Source organism: Neolamprologus multifasciatus, chromosome 1, assembly GCF_963576455.1.
Source record: "Neolamprologus multifasciatus chromosome 1, fNeoMul1.2, whole genome shotgun sequence".
Taxonomy (NCBI): Eukaryota; Metazoa; Chordata; class Actinopteri; order Cichliformes; family Cichlidae; genus Neolamprologus; species Neolamprologus multifasciatus.
The window spans coordinates 5548523-5562782 of NC_140439.1; the positions used below are offsets into that span (position 1 = coordinate 5548523).

The following is a 14260-nucleotide window of genomic DNA, read 5'->3' on the forward strand; positions in this document are numbered from 1 at the left end:
AACAATCCTAAATCCCATTATATCCGGGCCACAGGATATAATGCTAAAAAAGAGACTTTAGTGTTGCCATCTTGGATGCGGCGCTCCGATTACCTCGCAGTAAAAGAATGTGTTTATGACCTGGTGTTAAAAAAACAAAACCTACAAACTGGGTGGGTATATTAACTCTTATGTCTGTGCTCACCTCTCTCGTACTAAACCTCATTGGGTGTGTTTAACAAACTCAATGCTTCCAATTTTATTTTTAGCCATCTTCTTTTGCTGTGAGCATTTCTAACAACACAAATGTTTTTGTTGTTGTTCGGATCAAAGAGTCTGTTGATCCCTGCATCAATGGGAATCCTCTTGCTGCCCAGCTGGCTAAGCCTACCTGGCATATCTGTCCTTATCCCCACCAGGATTCTGCTCATCATCATCATACCTGCAGAGAGGAGAGGACACAGCATGTAACACACACAAACATGTAGATACAGGAAAAGTATCAAGAGCAGCTTCACTGTCCATATTCAGCTGCCACGCAACACTTCATGTTCATGATTTATGATGCGACAAAGTCTGACGCACAAAAATGGACAACAAGATGGTTTCTCAGGTCATGTGTGTTTGTAGGATTGTCACTTCATTCAGCAGCGACTCACAACCACTACTACTGCCACGTCAAGGCACCAACGAACTGAGACCAGTTATAATTAAATTAACAATCTTTTTAATAGTTTAATAAATTAAATGAGTTTAACGATCCACTTCGTGTTACAGCACGCTAACATACACATAAACCCAGCATTCAAATGTCATCTAGTGTCAAATTCTACATGAGGCAAGAAAACTGTTCACTAGATGAGGACATCTTGATTGACCTCTCATGCTAAACATTTACTAGCATTTCAGTCAAACAATAGCTCATAAGCAGCTAACAAGCAAGTTGCAAAAACCCCACAAAACCCACTAGTGGATATTGTTCCTATGATTAAATTAAGTACATGACATCTGTCAAAGTCTTTTTAAGTTGTTCAGATTCCAACAAAAACAAAGAAAAGTTAAATAATTAAACTGGTGAATCTGCACCGTCCAACCTCAAGGTGAGTGTGGCAAGAAATGTGACGTATTTTGTTTGTAAAGACACCTCAATCCATGAGGTTTCATCAGTTCTTAAAACAACTATTAGACCGCATTCAACTCCTAGTAGGGAATATTACCTGACTGAGAACCTTTCACACTGTGCCTGTATACAGGGCAGTGTGTTTGCTTAACCCTCTAACCTACAGTTCAGGTGTTATAGCCTAAAATAGTACCAGCTCACCCCACCACCACCCCCCCTCAAAAATAAAAGTGAATTCATTTTTTCAGCTCGTGTTTTTGTGTCATGAAATAAGATGCAAGGTGAATGAAAGCTGTTGTGTATGGGAGAAAGCAATGATGAATATGCTGGCGTGGAAACAGCAGATGTACGATGTGCAGCGGCACATCCTTTCATGGTATGCCTTTCTCAATCCACACAGATCAGACATGGAACGTGTCCATGAAAATGCAGTTCCTCGTGTAGCCAGCAGAGAGCAGCACCTCCTCTCCATCGTCACTGTTCAGCTTAACAGATCCTGTCGGCTCTAAACAGCACTGACTATATTTCAGAACTATCCTACACACTCACACATACAGTGTATTAGAAGGAACGAATGAAAGACAGGCTGAAATGAAAGGAAAATGTGAGAGGACACTTGAGATGCAGTGAGAGGAAGACTCGATGTGTCCACATCAGTTACAAACAGGGTATCAGGAGGATCCTCAAAACAAAACGTGAATTTTTAGAACTCTTTAATGACGCCTCAAATTAAGGGACCAATTAAACCTACTTTGATCCAAGTAAGCATTAACTCATTGTACCTGCCGACACCCTGAAACAACAACTGTGTGGTTTTCATGAACTATGTACTAAACAACTTCAGACAGCATGTGCACCATCTACTGTGAATGTTCTCACCTTGAAAACTTGCTCGGCCCCTCTCCATCTTCATCATCAAAGTCCATTCTGAGAAACAACAACAGGAAACAGAGTTACCACTTCTTAATTAAGCATGTTTTTAATGAAAATTTAAAATATTGCATAAACGTATCAGAACAGAGCCACAAGCTATGTTTGGAAGACAAATTACAAGCAATTTGTAATTCGCAAGAACAGGAAAAGCTCCTTAGTCACTGAGAGAATACCTACCAATGGTTGGACAAAGCTGGACTCAAAGACAGCGGATGGTAATGAAGAGGAAATGTAGTCAGAAATGAGTGGACTGAAAAGACTTCCACAGCATGTCTTTATCCTGTCTTCCTTCTCTCACCCCAACCAATCACAGCAGATGGCCCCGCCCCTCCCTGAGCCTGGTTCTGCCGGAGGTTTCTTCCTGTTAAAAGGGAGTTTTTCCTTCCCACTGTCGCCAAAGTGCTGCTCAGAAACTCACTGAAAAGCCTTCAGCTAATCCAAAATGCTGCAGCAAGAGTACTGACAGGGACTAGAAAGAGAGAGCATATTTCTCCTGTTTTGGCTTCCCTTCATTGGCTTCCTGTTAAATCCAGAATTGAATTCAAAATCCTGCTCCTCACATACAAGGTCTTAAATAATCAGGCCCCATCTTATCTTAATGACCTTGTAGTACCATATCACCCTATTAGAGCACTTCGCTCTCGCTCTGCAGGCCTACTTGTTGTTCCTAGAGTATTTAAAAGTAGAATGGGAGGCAGAGCCTTCAGTTTTCAGGCCCCTCTTCTGTGGAACCAGCTTCCAGTTTGGATTCAGGAGACAGACACTATCTCTACTTTCAAGATTAGGCTTCAAACCTTCCTTTTTGCTAAAGCATATAGTTAGGGCTGGACCAGGTGACCCTGAATCCTCCCTTAGTTATGCTGCAATAGATGTAGGCTGCCGGGGGATTCCCATGATGCATTGAGTTTTTCCTTTCCAGTCACCTTTCTCACTCTCTATGTATTAATAGACCTCTCTGTATTGAATCATATCTGTTATTAACCTCTGTCTCTCTTCCACAGCATGTCTTTATCCTGTCTTCCTTCTCTCACCCCAACCGGTCGCAGCAGATGGCCGCCCCTCCCTGAGCCTGGTTCTGCCGGAGGTTTCTTCCTGTTAAAAGGGAGTTTTTCCTTCCCACTGTCGCCAAAGTGCTGCTCATAGGGGGTCATATGATTGTTGGGTTTTTCTCTGTATCTATGAAGCGCCTTGAGGCGACTTTTATTGTGATTTGGCACTATATAAATAACATTGAATTGAATTGAATTGAATTGAACTACCAGAAGGCAACACTGCAGACATTGAGGACAGCTACAAGTACCTGGGGATCCCACAGGCAAATGGGAACCACAAAGAGGCCGCTAAGAAAGCTGCAACCACTGAGTACCAAAGGGTCAGGCAAGTCCTGAGGAGCTGAACGGTAAGAACTGTCAACACCTAGGCCCTGCCTGTGATCAGGTACCCTGCCCACGCTCCCTTCACTTGTGAACAAGACCCCAAAATACTTGAACTCCTCCACTTGGGGCAAGAATCTGTCCTTGAGACAGAATGGACACTCGACCCTGTTCTGGCTGAGGACCATGGCCTCAGACGTGGAGGTGCCGATTCTCATTCCCACCGCTTCACACTCGGCTTGAACCGTTCCAGCGTGAGCTGTAGGCCATCACCTGACGAAGCCAACAGAACCACATCATCTGTGAAAAGCAGTGCTGAGATTCTGAGACCACCAAAGTAAAAGCCTTCCACTCGGTGCAGCAGCTTCAGCAATCAGAATCAGAAAGGCTTTATTTATCCCCAGGGGGCAATTAAGATACACCAGAGCAGCATGACGCTGAAGGACAGGGCATAAACAGGCAATAAGAGTGAGATAATAAATACACAGAATATACAATATATACACAGTTTTAACATTAAACTGACTGAATAGGTGAATAAATAACTGTAAGTGAGTAAAAGTGAGTAAACTTACAGTCACTTACAGTTATTTATTCACTTTAATTTGGAGATGCTGAACTCAGGTGCCTCAGATGCTGTTGACGCTCTGTCGGAGGTGTGAGTTTAAGATCTAGTGGGCGGGGCCTCTGCTAGGTGTTCCCAGCGCCCTCACTATACGTTTAGCGGCGCCAGGTCTGTCCAGCATCCCACCACCACCTGATTCAACACCCCAGCAGGTGGTGATCAGTTGACAGCTCCTCTCTTCACCTGAGTGTCCAGAACATTAGGCCACAGGTCTGGTGATTGAATTTATAATCGTATGACCAGACCTGCGGCTGAGGGCGTCTTGGTGCCACGTGCGCTTCTGTTCGAATACGGTGTTCATTATGGACAAACTGTGGTTTGCAAAGACGTCCAATAACAAAACATTGCTCAGGTTCATATCCAGGAGGCCACTCCTCCTAATCACGCCCCTCCAGGTCTCACTGTTGTTGCCCACATGAGCGTTGAAGTCTCCCAGAAGGACAATAGAGTCCCCAGGCGAAGCGCCCTCAAGCACCCACCCAGGAACCCCAAGAAAGCTGGGTACAGTGCAGAAGTGCAGGCAACAGTCAGGCCCTGTTCCCCAACCAAAGGCGCAGGGAACCAGCCCGCTCATCCACTGGGAGAAACCCCAACATTACAGGCAGCAAGATGAGGGGATGGTACGATACCACCCAGCCCGTACCTTTCACCAAAGTCAACCGCAGACTGAGACAGAGTCCAGCCTCTCTCTAGGAGAGGGGCTCCAGAGCCCAAGCCGTGCACGGAGGTGACAGACTATATCTCACTGGTAGCTCTGTCAAACTCAGGCACTAACACAGCAGTCCCCAACCCCCGGGCCTCGGACTGGTACCGGTCCGTGAGTCGTTTGGTTCCGGGCCGCGAGAGTTGAGGCTCAGGTGTGAAATGTATAGTTTTCAGGGTTTTTATCGGTTTTCAGCGTTATTTTGTTATCGTTTTTATCATTAACTCGGTTTTCCTGGGTCTTTTCACGTGTGTTATGAATAAATCTTCTTTTTTTCAGTACCGGTACTAGTTTTATTTTGTCGTATTTATCCGCGACACCTTAAAGGCCGGTCCATGAAAATATTGTCGGGCATAAACCGGTCCGTGGCGCAAAAAAGGTTGGAGACCACTGCACTAACAGGCTCCTTCCCCACCAGAGAGGAGACATGTCTCAGTCACTAGTTTTGGTAGTTGGGGATTGGTCCACCAGGGCCTCCGCTTCTGGCCGCCGCCCAACACACTTTGCTACCAACCCCTACGGCGCCTCCTGCGAGTGGTGGGCCAACAGGAGCATGGGCCCATTTCCCTTTTTCAGGGTTAGGGTTTGCTGTTAAGAATACTTGCTGGAGAATTAAAACTGTTATGCACCCTGTCTGCAGGAAACAGAGAAAGTTTTTAGCTGTTCGTTACCTTGACATCATTTTGAAACCACACAAACACGTTCACATACATGCTGAGCTGAGCACTTACAGCAGGAACACCACAGACAGGAGTAAACTGCAACCTTGTGCCACACCTTACTCTCTACACTGCCTGTGCATGGGTTAAGTGCACTGTTAGTGTAAACTGACCAACTAATGTACAACAAACAGAAATATACAAAGTCTAGAGCGATCGATGTGTATTCCAGATCATTCTTTTAATCCTGTGACGTCCATGCTAATGCAGCCTTCAGTATGAGATCTGGTTCCATCCTGAATCCTTTTTAAAGCTGAAATGACAAATTCAAACAACTTCTTCCATTTTCATTGGCCACTAGAATATTCTTCATATAAAGAGGTGAGAAAATATCCTCACACGTTTTATACTCACAGAAACTGTGAATGATAGATCAGTATTAACAGTAAACAGTTACTTTTTCAGTTAATACTGTTAATGAATCACAACTCGATGGAATCATTGTTGGCTTTTTCCTGCAGAGAGACCAGCTGGACCTCACAGATAGTGTCTTGTGCAGAGAAACTATTCTCATAAACAATATGCTTTCAAAGTTTGAGACACTCATTTAAACCTTGATTGTCTTTCTGGTATTGAGACTGTGGGATGCAACTACGTGAGCACCCATGCTTCTTAGAAAAATCAATAATTATTATCAATAGACACAATGTGTTGATAATTACTATTGATAATGGGAAAATGATGAACTACTGCATTTTTCCATTATCAATAGCAATGACTCAGGTTCATGTCCCACAGTGGGACCAACTCCACTGAGCAGTTTGCAATTAGCAAGTTTACTGCAGCGAGTTGTCCAGTGAACTGTGTCATCATACCGCTGTGAATTAGAAATACCAACGAGTTAAATCTTGCATGGTTTCAACGAGGATGAGAGGCTTAGCATTGTTCCCAGAAGTGATAAAATCGCTCTTTGATGGCGTGCTCATTGCCCAAATACAGACATGTAGGTGCAGACAAATTTAAAAGCAGAAGACAATAAGAACATTTGTCTTGTCAACAGTTATGCTGCAGTATTGAGGACACTGCGAGAGTCCTAAACCTCAATACAATTACACTGATTGCATTTACTTGTTCAGAATACAGCAAATTTAAAAGACTGATGACCCAACACAGCTTTTTTGATCCTTTAATTTTAAAGCTAATTTCCACAGCATATCAGCAGTAAAGACACTCACCCTCCTGATCTCCTCTTGCCCCCACGACCTGGGACGGCTCCACCCATCCTCACCGGTCCAGATCCAACAGCTCCTGGCATTGAAACTGTCCCTGGCAACTCACTGCCCATTTCTGGAAGATATAACAGAGGGAGGACTAACTATGGTTCTAATCTTAAAGCAATATAATTTGCAGGTGTGTGTGGTGAGCTAGAACACTGTTTCTATGCTTGTGTGTCCTCTGTGAGTGTCTTCTCCATTGGTTAGACACTCCACTCACTCCATTAATATAAACTAATTTGCAAATGTGCATTTGAAGTAAGATGTGTCAAATGTTCTAAACTACTCACATGTATGTTTACATTGCTTTTATGTTGCAGTGCTGTTAAAAATATTTGTCACACTTTCAGATTATCAAGCACGTTTTTAGACAAAGATAACTTATTTAAATACAAAATATGGTTTTTAAATGATGATTTCATTTATTAAATTACTGCCAAGGGTGGCAGCAAATACTGTACCTATTTAAATGCTACCATAACAGCCACGACAGCAGAGTTGATGAACAGCAGCCCAATTAAAGTTCCTGACATTCACACAAAAATGACACAGAAGCTTTTTACCTACTATCATCAAAACATGACATGATGGAAAGACCTCAGCATGAATGTTATTCTATCCCTCAGAGCTCAGCAGCCTTGGAGAGTCAATATCAGTGCAGTATGATGACTTGTGCTATGGGAGTACATCAACTTATCAAGAAACTGTTGATTTTCCTTGTAGAAAGACTTTTATCATTAGAAAAACCTGTTGTCTTTTTGTATACTGCAATAGTGGAACTCTGCCAGAGATGTGCAGATGAAAAAGTAGTTTTCCTTGACCTAACCTAGTTTTTAGTTTTAATGCACCAAGCTGGCTCAATAGCTATGCAGCTTTCATGCTACCAGGCAGAAGCAGCATGTCGTGATCTTAATCATAGTATTGGTGGCCTACACACACACACACTTATATATATATATATATATATTAGGGCTGCTCAATTAATCAAATTTTAATCTCGATTACGATCTGGGCTTTCAACGATCATTAAAAATGACTGAGCCGATTATTAGCCCCTCCCTCGTGCTTTACTGCTCCGCTGCTCCGTGTGGCAAATCGAGCGCACCTCTCTGCATTTCGAACACGTGTCACAACAATTAAGAGCAGCGGTCTCCAACCTTTTTTGCGCCACGGACCGGTTTATGCCCGACAATATTTTCATGGACCGGCCTTTAAGGTGTCGTGGATAAATACAACAAAATAAAACTAGTACTGGTACTGAAAAAAAGAAGATTTATTCATAACACACGTGAAAAGACCCAGGAAAACCGAGTTAACGATAAAAATGATAACAAAATAACACTGAAAACCGATAAAAACCCTGAAAACTATACATTTCACACCTGAGCCTCAACTCTCGCGGCCCGGTACCAAACGACTCACAGACCGGTACCGGTCCGAGGCCCGGGGGTTGGGGACCGCTGATTAAGAGGACCTGAGGGAAGCTCGGAAAGCTCAGCAGAAGTTATTTGGAGAGGAGAGTGACTGCTGTTGGTTGAAAAGAGGTAAAAAAAACTTGAGTGGTGTGGAAACATTATTGGTTCATGAGTCAGACGTGGATCAAGTAGACACAGTGTGTAAACTTTGCTACAGTGTCGTAGCTGCACCACAGAGCAACACTGCAAAGTTCACTAAACATAGATGTTTACATTTTTCATTTATTTTTATATTGCAAACATTTGCACTGTTATCAGTATTTGCACTATTTTATATTATTTTTGACAATCTTTAAAGTCATTATTCAACACATTGTTATTGTTAAATAAATATCGTCAAATAATCGAGATCTCAGTGAAAATAATCGTGATTATCATTTTTGCCATAATCGAGCAGCCCTAATATGTATATATATACATCAGTAAAAATACAGGCTTCCTCTTTTACTCAACATTAAGCTGGTACAGTGTGAGGACCATCTATCATCACTCTGTGCCTCCACATCTTTCTGCTGCACTCACATTAAGCCAGGTGAGATGTATAAGTGAAGCAAACCTGCCAGTACGGCCCAGTGCACAAAGTAAATGAATTAAAATGTGATACAGTATGTGTCACTGCACCCAGAGATATATACATACACAATCTCACATGCACACAGACACAAACACTGCACTAAATAAAGCAGGCTAAATGTCTCATTGTTGAGTGCCATAACAAAATGATAAAAACCTGATCTATGCAACAAAATTAAAAGCCACTAGTAACACCAGTACAAACATCCCTCATATCAAATAGGTGTCTGTTCTCTGTTTTTAGCCTCCACCATCTTCTAATCTACTCTTTTCACTATGTTGATGAGACGGTCTTACAGAGAGTCAGTGAGAAGTCTGCAGCTCGACCAGCAGCTTCAGAAAGCCAGAAGTAAAAAAGCCCTGAGGTTAAATCCAGTAATGAGCCTTTGGGGAGACTGAAGGAAATGCTGCCTACTTTCTCCTTTTCAATCACTGCACACCCTTAACCAAGGTTGTTTCTATTCCCGCTCTTCAGTCACGCTTTATTTCTGACCTCCATAGTTTTTCCCTAGCCACAAAGTTTAACAAACAGCCCTCAAAAAGGAGGATTATTACACACTAAAATACCACGATACACGTCTTTCAAGTTTAGAGTGAAGCTAGCTAAATAACAAAAAACAAATGCTGCTAAAGACACATACAGTGGGAGTGGAAATGATATCCTTAGTTTTAACTAGAGATGGACCGATCTGATATTACGTATCGGTCCGATACCGACGTAAATTACTGGATTGGATATCGGAGAGAAATAAAAAATGTAATCCGATCCATTAAATATCAAAAAAGCACCTCACAAAACTTGCGACACGGCGTAACTCGGCTCATAACCGTAGCACGTGCAGCAGTGTGGTCACGTGATAGAGCGGCTGTGTGTATTTGTAGCGTTGCTACCAAACCAGCATTTCATCTCCGAGGAAGTTTTCCCAGAGAGAAGTAAAGCAAGTGTGTAAGTTCATCTCTGAATGTTTGTAAAGCGTTCCCACGTTAAGCTTAACAACAGATATATGGAGCGACTGCCTCTCTCTCTCTCTCTCTCTCTCTCTCTCTCTCTCTCCTGCTTCAATCATAAACTGATCAATGATCAGCTGATCGTCTCTCTTGTTTGTTTTTGTCCCACTTTGCACCAGAAAGAGGAAACCAGCGGCTGAACAACAGCAGCACGTTTAAGCTTGATCAGCTGTTGTTAGAATTTATTTAATATTATTTCTACACCAGGATCTTTTTCTACAGCTGACGTAACTGTGCAGGGGCGGATCTAGCAAAGTTTAGCCAGGGGGGCCGATAGGGCATGAACAGGGAAAAGGGGGCACAAAGACATACTTTTCTTTCTTATTGTCATTTAAAATGTCGAGCTTTTAATAAATAATTATCTGAATCTTACACCCAAAGTTTTAATCTGATGTAAAATGTATAGAAGTCCATTACTGTATATAGTAACTGTTAAGTCTAATATACCCTAGTAAGCTACAGTACTTTTTCCTTTGGGAACCATCTGTGCAGTCTGCAGTTCTGTTGAAGAAAGATGTTGAATCTATTTAATTATTCTTGAAAAATAATTTATTTCTGTGCATTTTTTTCACACTGCATCAAATTAAATTTGATTACATCGATTAAGCATCATGAGGTGGGGGGTGGTTCCCTTTTTTTTTGCTGGGAGTTTGCAACCCTATTAGTTAGGTTGCTTAATATTTCTGCTAAGTACTCTTTAAAATACCAGAATAGGGAGGATGGAGCAGGTTTAAGTTTATTAGATTGATCAGTTTTGCTGAACTATGAAATATTTTGTTGTATTTTTTACATACAGGTATAACAGAATAGCTTTAGTGTTGTTGTTTATTTAAACTTGAGTATGAACTTATACAAAATGCAGCAAGATATTAAAAAAACAGTTTTATTGATTAAAAAACACTATATCGGATTCATATCGGTATCGGCAGATATCCATATTTATGATATCGGTATCGGACATAAAAAGTGGTATCGTGCCATCTCTAGTATATACTGCTCAATATGTAACAATGTGATCTTGATGATTCCACTCAGCCGCTTGCATACTCTCAGCACTACCAGCAGCACATGGGGATGGAAGGTACATAAATAAAAACTCCATTATTTTTCCGTTTCAAAATAAAATTCCTTAAAAATGACATTCTCGGCACAGGGCAGAGTCAGAACTGTTATGATTTAAATAAAATATCCGGCTCATGAACTTTCACATGTCCACGGCAGAACTCGGGAGTGTGGCTATGAAACAAACTTTACTTGGAAGGTTTATGAATTGAATAAATCAAAATCAACTGACCTTAGTACAGGTGTATAACAACTTCCTGTTTTCTGATCACTTAGTTAATGGAAAATGATTTCAGCAATAAATAAGACTAGTTTAACTGATAAATGAACAAGTCAACAAGGCTAAAGATCTGACCAAGGATGGTCTGCTACATTCTAGCAATTATTCTTCTGAGAGCTGCAGTTTCATTTATGGCCTGATTTTTTTTGTCCTCTCAAAGCACACAGACCTCATCAGATCATTTCACTTCTCGTGTTTCTCACCCTCTTACACCAAATGGGTCTGAGCCACAGAGTTATGGGAATAACCCTGCAGTGACCAGCCCGTCATTACAGCACATAGCATAACATGAAGAGAGAACAGTCAAAGTCATAAGTTTGCTGGCCTGGACAGTTGGATGCAGCCTCCATACAGGACATCTGCACTGACTGAGATCTTCTTTGACTCAGAAGAGTTTTGTTTTGTCTGCTCCCGTCATCTTCTTTTCTTTCGGCTGCTCGATTGACCACATGCCTAGAAGGCACCTCTACCACACCAGCCCTCTGCATGTAGTCTTCTCTGAGATCTCTTTTCCTTCTGCCTGGTAGCTTCATATTCAAAAGCTTTGGTCCAGTATATCCACTCACCCTCATCTGCATGTCCCTCTGATTTACTCAATTCTAATCTTGTCCATCCTGCTCACTCCCAATGAAAACTTTAACATCTTCAGCTCTGCCTCCTGTCATTTTGTCAGTGCCCCCCTCTTCATCACTCTTGCTTCATCCTTCTGTCAGAATGACTCCTGAAATCCCTCCACCGTGCCCGTTCACGCTCCTTCACCTTTTTTCTGCAGTTTGTCTGCTGACAGTGCCCTTTCATTGTCTGACAGGACTGTTCATTTTTCATTCTGATTGCACCTCACTTCCACACTCTGTATGCAGCAAAGGTACTAATAACCAGGCAGTTCTTTATTTATATTCCCTTTTCATTTACACTGTCAATGAAGTGACGCGAAGCATTAAGGCCGACCCGTTTCTTCAAGAGTCTCTGTCATCCGCACAGGAATAATGACTTTGCCGCAGTACTTTTTTAGATTACGTCAACTTGAATTCATTTATGCTACAGTGACATATTATGTGTGACAAGAAAAAAATTCTTAAGGGTGCTCCACACGCACAACTAGGGCTGGGCTATATCATACCGTTCACGGTAATACCGGTGTAATTTTAGGCAACGATAAGAAAATGAAATATCGCGATGGAATATGGGTAAAACGCGCATGTGCACTGCCTTTGTTTACATACACACATGGCGGCGACGCAGAATGAGAAGAACGAAAGCGGATCGTTGAATGAAACAGAACCAGAACTGGTTTGTGAAAATGCTGCAGCTTCACTGGTGGAACTGGTTTAGCTTTCGTCAGATACACAACAAAGCACTATTTTTGGTAGCGCATGCTAGCGGGCCGTCGTTATTACCGTGTTGTTTGGAAAATACGGCGCACTTAAAATCAATCCTTTGATTTTTCTGAAAGTCGACAGAGCCCCTTATAATCCCGTGTGCCTTATGTATGAACTCTGGTTGTGTTTACTGACCTCGAACTGATTTTATGTGCACGGCGCTCGAAAATCTGTCAAATGTTTCAGTACGACTTTGCTAAGCTACGAAGCCGCACCGCTTGATGGATTGTCGGAGCATTACGGCTATCGTAGGCGGAGCCTCGCGGAGTGATACGTACTGTGCTTCAACATAATATTACCGTATTGTGTGTGTATAACCTCTTTTTAAGTGTTGTGGATATTATACATGGTTATGCTGAGGATATGTCGGCCAGTTTCCACTGGAAATGCCTTTTGGTTAAACTGTCAGCAAAGAATTTGCACTGTTACATTTTTATATAACTTTAATGCAGATAAAAACTGCTGCTTGTTTAAGTGAAAATACATTGATGGGTTTTTTGCACTAAAGTTGTGGAGTTGTAAAGTATTTTGTCTCGTGTCAATTATATCGTCAGTTACATTGTTATCACACATTTTCAAATGTATATGGTGATAAATATTTTTGGTCATATCGCCCTGCTCTACTAACAACCACCTTTGATCATGGGACGAGTGCACAGATCGCCTGAGAAGACGCAACGTTTGCGCAGACAGTCGCTGTCTCACTTGGACTGTTGAAGGTTTGCAAATGATTTGTGTCTAACGAATAAATGTAAACAGATTGCAGAGTCTGTGATCACACACAGAGAGAACTCAACTCTATTTGTGCCAGCTGAGTCGAGTCCAGGCTATTTTGTTGTACAACAGGAAAACTTGCTGAGGACAAATGGACTTTTTAAATGGGAATTCCTACCTATGTAGACGGCAAAAAACATGTGACTTTCAATGATTTACCACAGTTAATTACTGTATTATCAAAAACAGATTGCTTGTAATTGACTGCTTGACCCCATTTAATCTCAGACTGTAGTGCTCTCGTCTAGGATGACAGTCAGAGCTTGAAATCTGGTTTGTTGCTGATGAAAATGGTTCAGCAGCATCCTGAAACTTGCTGAATGAATCCCAGTGACTCCTGAAGCTGCTGTGTAACTTTATCATCGTTTCGTGGTTGTTTTCCCTTTGAATTGCCATCAAAATTCAAAAAAAATTCAACCTATTTAGTAGTATAGACTTTCTTTCTTTACCAAGTATTAATGTAGCAAACAGGTAGAACTTCACATACAACTTATTTAGTAAACTGGAAAAATGAGGACAATGTATCAGCATTGCAGTGAAATTTTTAGGACTGATTTGAGCAGCTAACGTCTATTAATGCTGATGCTTAACATTTGGTGCTGCAGTTGTGTCCGTCTGCATATCTACAAGTACTTGGCAACAAAAAGCACGTTGAGAGGGCTTTTTAACCAACTTCCATACATGCTGCAACTGCCAGAAGCTGACTGGTGAACGGTGGAGTTTACCAGGAATGGGAGAAAATAATACCAAAGATCAGGACAGCATCATGAAAGTGACAGACACTGGCTACAGTGGGCACTTTTTATTGTTTTTAGCATTTTGTTTCAGTTCTTTGTATCTTATAACTTCTCCGTGCCTGGCTAAGGACCGACAACAGCACAGGCACCAGTAGCTACAAAAGGCTGTGCATCATATTTCTGACACCTGATGTTCTCTGCATCAGTTGTCAGATGGACACTCGTGTCCACGCACCGCCAACGCGCCACCGCCGCTGAACCGTAATTTCCCCTCGACTCTGCAGCATGTTTGTGGTCTCTAAAAGT

General features: G+C 41.9%; 1 protein-coding gene and 1 long non-coding RNA gene across 5 annotated transcripts in view; one reads left to right on the plus strand and one right to left on the minus strand.

Annotated features, from left to right (window-relative positions):
* arnt2 (aryl-hydrocarbon receptor nuclear translocator 2) overlaps positions 1-14260 on the minus strand; it is a 70976-nt gene that overhangs the window by 55720 nt on the left and 996 nt on the right. For 2 of the 4 annotated variants that reach the window (XM_085165255.1, XM_085165265.1), the window contains exons 2-4: positions 6628-6739; positions 1979-2026; positions 371-421 (exon numbers count right to left, since the gene is read on the minus strand). In XM_085165255.1, coding sequence (XP_085021381.1) covers positions 371-421; positions 1979-2026; positions 6628-6739 — 211 coding nt within the window. The remainder of the gene's footprint in view (positions 1-370; positions 422-1978; positions 2027-6627; positions 6740-14260) is intronic. The other 2 variants (XM_085165274.1, XM_085165279.1) reach the window with 1 other exon arrangement.
* On the plus strand, positions 8893-12886 carry LOC146525192 (uncharacterized). The gene is made up of 2 exons (XR_014875010.1): positions 8893-12251; positions 12344-12886. It is a non-coding gene; the product is annotated as an uncharacterized LOC146525192 (long non-coding RNA).